The sequence below is a fragment of the Propithecus coquereli genome, unplaced genomic scaffold, assembly GCF_000956105.1.
Source record: "Propithecus coquereli isolate 6110/MARCELLA unplaced genomic scaffold, Pcoq_1.0 Scaffold82, whole genome shotgun sequence".
NCBI lineage: Eukaryota > Metazoa > Chordata > Mammalia > Primates > Indriidae > Propithecus > Propithecus coquereli.
The window spans coordinates 3865051-3873381 of NW_012154396.1; the positions used below are offsets into that span (position 1 = coordinate 3865051).

At 34.6% G+C, this 8331-nt stretch overlaps 1 protein-coding gene across 1 annotated transcript in view; it reads left to right on the top strand.

Annotated features, from left to right (window-relative positions):
• COL3A1 (collagen, type III, alpha 1) overlaps positions 1–6971 on the top strand; it is a 41769-nt gene extending 34798 nt beyond the window's left edge. Inside the window, exons 40-50 of the mRNA XM_012663639.1 lie at positions 1–81; positions 893–946; positions 1030–1137; positions 1612–1665; positions 2072–2179; positions 2477–2530; positions 2628–2735; positions 3615–3909; positions 4999–5186; positions 5565–5807; positions 6556–6971. The exon at positions 1–81 is cut by the window's left edge and continues 27 nt beyond it. Of these exons, the coding sequence (XP_012519093.1) occupies positions 1–81; positions 893–946; positions 1030–1137; positions 1612–1665; positions 2072–2179; positions 2477–2530; positions 2628–2735; positions 3615–3909; positions 4999–5186; positions 5565–5807; positions 6556–6702 (1440 nt within the window). The 3' untranslated portion in view covers positions 6703–6971. The remainder of the gene's footprint in view (positions 82–892; positions 947–1029; positions 1138–1611; positions 1666–2071; positions 2180–2476; positions 2531–2627; positions 2736–3614; positions 3910–4998; positions 5187–5564; positions 5808–6555) is intronic.
• Positions 6972–8331: the final 1360 nt, after the last annotated feature.

Consider the following 8331-nt stretch of genomic DNA (forward strand, 5'->3'; position numbering starts at 1 on the left):
GGTCTAAATGGAGAACGTGGTCCTCCTGGACCCCAGGGTCTTCCTGGTCTGGCTGGTACAGCTGGTGAACCTGGAAGAGATGTAAGTAGTGGTTCCTAGGAAGTGTTCAACCAGCCAGGTAGAATTTGATAATTTCTTTAATCAGAGGTCGAATCGAGCCTTCATGTCTAATAGTGTAAATATGGCCACATAGCAAATTTCTCCTTCTTTCTCTAACAGATATTCTTTGTATTATAACTTATAAGAGACTTAAAGACTCATGTCCTCTAATATTCACTCAATGAATAATCATTAATGGAGAAAATATGATCTCTAGCTAAATTAGAATAGAAGTTAGTAGGGAGAGCCACAATTTACAACTTTTTTCTGAGTGAAAATGTTCTGCAGTTATCTGTGATTAGTTTTTGCTTATTTTTTTAAAATTTTCAAAATATTATTTTTAATTGACAAATCCATAATTGTATGCATTTATGAGATATAATGTGATGTTTTAACATATATATATGCAATGTGATATTCCACATTGCATTATTATATACATATATATTGTTAAATCAAGTAATTAAACTATAGATTTCCATTAACAGCTTAGGTCACTATTTTTCAAACTTTTACTTACTAGCTCCTCTGTAAAGACCCTTTTTAGATATTTTTTTCCTAATCACCTCTCCTTCTCCCATCCTGTGAAATTTTAATACCACAGATATAGTAAATAACTATTTAGGTTTTGTGACTCTTTGAAGGGTCATATTCCATTGTAATATCTAAGATTTCTCACCGCCAGCAACCAATTTTCACCCCTTGAGAATTATACTGCCCTGTCGAGAATGCATGTCTTAGATGATATTTGGAGGATTTCAAGAAACTTCATTTTCTTTCTCATTTCAATCAGGGAAACCCTGGATCCGATGGTCTGCCAGGCCGAGATGGGTCTCCTGGTGGCAAGGTAATACAAACACATGTACAATAGGCTTGTGTAATTAAAACAGGTGATTGTATATTTATTTGGACCTGTGAATTTGTTCACAGGGTGACCGTGGTGAAAGTGGCTCTCCTGGTGCCCCTGGGGCTCCTGGTCATCCAGGCCCACCTGGTCCTGTTGGTCCAGCTGGAAAGAGTGGTGACAGAGGAGAAAGTGTGAGTTCTAATAAGCACCATCTCTCTTTACTTGTCTCTTTCCTTCAATAAACAGCTTTGCAGGTATAAGATAGGATGTCAGATCTGCCAACCAAAAAGCGTGCTACCATTGGTTTTACAGTTTTATGCTAGTTGTTCCTTAGATAAATGTGCTAATAAAGATATACTAGAAGTTTCTGGAAATAATCAATGAAGAATTCATTGGTTAAATCCAAAACAATTTAATCAAACCAGCTATCTATTTGCTGGGAAAATGCAAGGCTAAATTAACAGGGCTCTTGCCTAGATTTCCTGTTTATATCTCCTTGTAAATATATAAACAAGGAAAGAACTTTAAAGGAAAAAAAATCACTGCTAATAGTATGTATACTATTTTTCCATTAGAATGAAATTATTAACTTTTGAAAATAAAATTGTGCCAATAAGTAAAAATAAGTACATGTCTGTTTGCTCATTTGCTTGTTTTCACCTTAGGGCCCTGCTGGCCCCGCTGGTCCTGCTGGTCCTGCTGGTGCCCGAGGTGCTCCTGTAAGTTTTGTTTTGTTCTGTTTCTGTTTTGTTCTGTTTTGTTATTTAACTCATTCTTCGGTATAGGAAATATTCTATTTTATGGCATGGTCAGGAAAAGGTATGACACAATATATAACCATCAAAATACTGACTTTCCTTTGATTATATAGAAAGCAATTCAGGATCTAAAACTTCCTTGGGGCCAAGGATATAAACATCAATTATTGAGATTCCATGCGATTATCAGTCCAAAATTAAAACAACCACCAAAACAATCTTTATTGTTCCATGTATAAAGTGTCCCTTGATGGGGATTTTTAGCTAATAGAATGCCATAAAATACATTTAATTGTTATAAATTCTATTTTATTTCCCCAATATGTATGTGTGTATATGACCTTTACTTTGAAATATCTTTCTAAAGGGTGCCCAAGGCCCACGTGGTGACAAAGGTGAAACAGGCGAACGTGGTGCTAACGGCATCAAAGGACATCGAGGATTCCCTGGTAATCCAGGCCCCCCAGGATCCCCAGTAAGTGCACCCATTTTGTTAAAAAATCCCCTTCAGTGCATTTTAACTGATGAGCTAGGCAAATTGTGAAGACTAACACTAAAAAATTTCCATCTCTAATAGTATATGCTAGAAGAGATGAGAAACGGATTTGAGGGCTAATTTGAAATAACAATTGACATGAAACAATGGGGAGATTAAAGAAGGAGAAAACCATATTTCATCATAAGCCCCATATTTCTTGATCTGATCTTGAATGTACAGTTTCCTAAAATTTTTTACAATCTTCACTCATATTTATCCTTCCTTTCCTTCCAGGGTCCTTCTGGTCACCAAGGTGCAGTCGGTAGTCCAGGACCTGCAGGCCCCAGAGTAAGTACCACAGAAAGATATTGGAAGGTCCACATGTTTTAAATGCTTGCATTTCAGAAAAATATTCTAGCATTGTAATATCATGATAATTTTTTAGGGACCTGTTGGACCCGGTGGACCTCCTGGCAAAGATGGAACAAGTGGACATCCAGGTCCCATTGGACCACCAGGGCCTCGAGGTAACAGAGGTGAAAGAGGATCTGAGGTAAGACATCACTTATACATATGTGTATATAATTTTCTATAATGTTCAATTTTCAGAAACACTGCAGTATTTTTAAACTGAGATAGTTAAATGCAATGCAACCACTTAATTTAGAAAATGAACAATGACTTTAAGACATTCTCCACCACATAAAGATTTTTTTCCACCACATTACAACAAGGGAAGAAAACCTTTCCTATAATTTGATCAGATGATCAGATAACTGTTACATTAGAATAATGACATCTTCCCAGTTAACCAAATGAATCATGCCAGCATTGACCTCACACTAGAGATCTCACAATACTGATAATCATAATGATTTGCACTTACGTAGTGTATTGTACTTCTCAAACAGCTTCCAAGATTCCTATTTTTACTACTGATATATCATTCTTAATACCTTTCTATCGATGCTTCTGGAGTAAATGGAATCAAAACTATTATCACCACAATTTACACGTGTGGCAATTGAAACACACATAAGTGCTCAGACGAATGACACAAAGTTAATACCTACTTTGGGAACAGAATCTAAATTCCCCGATTTTATCCCCGCTGTCATGTCAGTATAGGAATTGCGGTTCACTGGCTGTTTGCTTACGTCATTTATGCAGAAGGAACAATGATAGAGTAAATTTGTGTTCTGACACTACCAATTCTCACATAGTGGAACGATACAATTATGGGTAATGGATCGTTGCCGTTATAAATTGATTACCATGTGATCACAAAAGCACCCAAATAAACCTTTATTAGAACAATTATGATGACACAATGTACGAAGTGGTTTTAAGGAATTTTCCTGGACTAGTAACATATTCTTTCAGTGGAGACCAAACAAGCACATCTCAATGATGTATATTTTACCCACCCTAGGGCTCTCCAGGCCACCCAGGACAACCAGGCCCTCCTGGACCACCTGGTGCCCCTGGTCCTTGCTGTGGTGCTGGCGCTGCTGCCATCGCTGGGATTGGAGGCGAAAAATCTGGTGGTTTTGCCCCATATTATGGAGATGAACCAATGGATTTCAAAATCAACACCGAAGAGATTATGACTTCACTCAAATCTGTTAATGGACAAATAGAAAGCATCATCAGTCCTGATGGTTCTCGTAAAAACCCTGCTCGGAACTGCAGAGACCTGAAATTCTGCCATCCTGAACTCAAGAGTGGTATGTTTCAAAGTCTTTCACATTCATGACAACAGAATTACAGAGAAAGCTGCCTAGACTGGCATTTGAGAAAGAGAAAACTTTCACTGTGAATGGAAAATATTTTATAGCTGAAATAGTACTTAAAGAATGTTAATTGAATTGAAACTGCTTGATATTATAAAAGAATAAACTTTGCAGATGTACTTAGGATTTAACAAATAACTTCAAAATAGTCCAAATATGAAAATTTAAAGACAATTTGTAGAAGTTTTAATACAAATTATAGTTTGGCATGTTTCTGAATGTCATCACAAAGTTGTTTGATAAGGAGACATATAAAATTTCAGTCTCAGGATTAAATATACATAATTTGATTAGACAATTGTAATTTGATTGTCACAGTATTTATTTATTGCAATTTAATTTATTGTAATAAATTTAATCATTAAATTTTTCAAATTAAGAAATAGATGAAAGTTGCAGAATATTGTATAAAATTGAACAGGATATTGTAATAATTTAAGGTTTTGCATATATTGGGTTAAGTCTTCCTGAAAAGTAAAATTATTTGAAGCTTTCAAATATCTTGACATAGAACATTGCCTTTGCTAGGAGACATTTCTAGAAATTACTTAAAATAGGAGAAAAGTGTCAATCATGGGGACTTTAGGTTAGAACTGTCAGCATAAATCTGGATTGGAAATCAGCTTACATTATTAAGCAAGATTACATTAAATCGTTAGTCATCTTTTTTATTATGTACCCATAATAATTAAAAAATTTTAAAAAGAGGAAAAAAGAGAGATTTTAGCACATATACACCAATCAAAAGATCTCAGCTTAGTATCTCATCATTATTCAAAACCAGGATGTTATAGTTTATTTCAGTGCTCTCTATAGCTATAGCTAACTCATTTACCTCAGAGATTTTAATCTAACAGTTTCTCTATCATGCTATACATAAAATACCAATACATAAAATACAAATATTTTAGCCATCAACATTATGAATACCTTGCTATGTAAACAAACAAAATCATTTTGATCCAAATGTTATTACTAGATTTTACAACCAATTCCCCTTTCTTCTTTTTTGTGACTATCCAGGAGAATATTGGGTTGATCCTAACCAAGGTTGCAAATTGGATGCTATCAAAGTATTCTGTAATATGGAAACTGGGGAAACGTGTGTAAGTGCCAATCCTTCGAATGTTCCACGTAAGAACTGGTGGACCGATTCTGGCCCTGAGAAGAAATACGTTTGGTTTGGAGAGTCCATGAATGGTGGTTTTCAGGTAAGAAAGAATATACCTTTTTAAAAATGTCATCCCTACTTACCTGACATTTTTGTTCCTCCTCTCTCTTCATCACAAAACAAAGTAATAAATAGAAGAGCCCAAGTGATTTTATATATTCAGGTGGCTATACTTTCATAACTTTCTTTTCAGTAAGAGCTCAGTGAGATTAAATTTTTCTCTGTAGGCAGACATCTTTCTTTCACTTCTTAAGAACTTTTTTCCCTGGAATGCAATAAAAATATATTTATATATAAAATAGTCATACATAAAATATATAAGCAGCCTATATAACAATGCCCATGCTAATACTACATGAATTCCTTACAAGCAGTTGCAACTAAAATTTTGCCCAATTTTATTTGTTCCCTATTACAGTTTAGCTATGGCAATCCCGAACTGCCTGAAGATGTCCTTGATGTACAGCTGGCCTTCCTGCGACTTCTCTCCAGTCGGGCCTCTCAGAACATCACATATTACTGCAAGAATAGCATTGCCTACATGGATCATGACACTGGGAATGTAAAGAAAGCCTTGAGGCTGATGGGGTCAAATGAAGGCGAATTCAAGGCTGAAGGAAACAGCAAATTCACTTACACAGTTCTGGAGGATGGTTGCACTGTAAGGAACAACATTCTTATAAATATAAATCATATTGCACTCAGTATTTCTAGTTTAATTGTGCTATTTCGAAAAGAAGAAATAAAAATAATAGGGTGAACAAAAGATGGCATTTGGTGTGAATTATATACATTAAATCTACTGATTCATTGTGGGGAATGTTAAATGCTACAAAAAGCAAATAGATAGATGTTAACCTCCAGGTGAAAACCAGTTGAAATGAAAGCAATGGAAATTTAAATCCACAGTATAAACTTTATTAGATAATCAAATGGTTACTATATGTTTTGCATATCTGTTATATGAATCAATTTAAAATCTCTGCTATTTTCATTTTAAAAGTTAACTTCAAATATATCCTTTGTTATTATCATTTATGAACAAAGGAAGAACTCACTTCTAATATTAGCAAATTCCATTGTGAGTGACCTATCCACTTTTTAGCAAACCGATTATATACGTATTAGCAATGACCAGAAACAAGCCTCTTGAGGATGATCTGGCCTTTGGTGATCTCCTTGGGAGGCTTACTCTGAAGCCCTACAAGGCTTTTCATTAAGAGTATTGTTTATCAACTAAGAGGATCACAGCTTTGAACTGGAGCAGGTCTCATATATATATGGAAAATAACATGGCACACTGACCATTCCGTTAGAACAAAAAGAAAATTTAACTCAATCAGTCAAAGGAATCATCTAAGTAATTGTAATATAATGATCACTTACTATTTTTTTTCTCTTTGTTACAGAAACACACTGGGGAATGGAGCAAAACAGTCTTTGAATATCGAACACGCAAGGCTGTGAGACTACCTATCATAGATATTGCACCCTATGACATTGGTGGTCCTAATCAAGAATTTGGTGCGGACGTTGGCCCTGTTTGCTTTTTATAAACCAAACTCTATCTGAAATCCCAGCAAAAAGTTTCATTCCATATGTGTTCCTCTTGTTCTAATCTTGTCAACCAGTACAAGTGACCAACTAAATTCCAGTTATTTATTTCCAAAACATTTGGAAAAAGAATAATTTGACCAAAAAAGGATACTTTTTTGTTTTTGCTGTTCCATTCAATACAGTTCAAATGCTTTTTGTTTTATTTTTTTACCAATTCCAATTTCAAAATGTCTCAATGGTGCTATAATAAATAAACTTCAACACTCTTCCAATAACACTGTGTTACATTCTTTGAATCCTAGCCTATCTGCAGAGCAATGACTACGCTCATCAGTAAAAGAAAATCTTTCTGAAATAGTCAAACATGAAATTAGAAAAGACCTCCCTATTTCAACTACCTCAACTGGTCAGAAACAGATGAATTCTGAGTTCCAGAAGACCAAAAAAATTGTATAAGTTGACAAAATTTGTGAATTTCATTGAATAATTTCCTAGGATATTGGCTAAAGAAAAAATAGAGTTTAGTTCAAAAATTTGAAGAAATATTTTTAATTCCACAATTATTTTAATCTTGGGTATCAACTTCTTTTAAAGGTGCTTCTCTTTTTTCTTGTCTTTGCTGGTCAAGATTGCTAATATTTGGGAAGGCTTTAAAGACACATGTTATGGTGCTAATGTACTTTCACTTTTAAAAATCTAGATCAGAATTGTTGACTTTCATTCAAAACAAAAATGCACAGCATCTGTACATGTCTCCTGTCAGAAAGATTAATTGTCAGGCCTCAGGGGACTCTCTCCCTATATCCTGTAAAAGTCAACAACAACAACAAAATTATAAGGCTGCTTTTGTCACAATAACACAGAATGTGTTGAAATTTAACTTTGTAAGCTTGTATGTGGTTGTTGATCTTTTTTTTTCCTTAGAGACACCCATAATAAAATATCATATTAAAACATTCCTGGTTTTTGTCACTTGTTATAGATTTCACAAACGTACGTCACACTTAGAAACTCTGGTAATTTTCCTGAAAAAGTGTATTGAATTCTAACTCTCTAGATTAATAATGCAATGATCTTTAGGAATATGTTAAAAATACAGATAATCCTCTGTGGGGAATCCTGAAGATTTTTAGATCATGTTTAGTGGAACCTCTGGGGCATATTTCAATGCATTCATATTTCTGAGGGCATTCTGTTTGAAATGGTCAATCCCTAGAAATGATAACATAATAAATTAGGGTGTCCCCAAAATGGGAGTAATCAGGAAGGAAGACCTTGATAATTTATCAGCAAGTAAGATGGATCTGGCGAAACATGTTAACATCAAGAACAATTGGCAAGTACCACATGATCTCACTTATATGTGGAATCTAAAAAAGGTGAACTCACAGAAGTAGAATAAAATGGCAGTCACCAAGGGCTGGGGGTGGTATGGGATTGGGGAGATGTTGGACAAAGATACAAAATTTCAGTTAGATAGGAGGAATAAGTTCAAGGAATAAGTAAATCATGGTAACTACAGTCTATAACATGTATTATATTCTCCAAAATTGCTAAGAGGGTAGATTTTAAGTGTTCACACCACAAAAAATCATAAGTATGTGAGTATGTATATACATATATATATA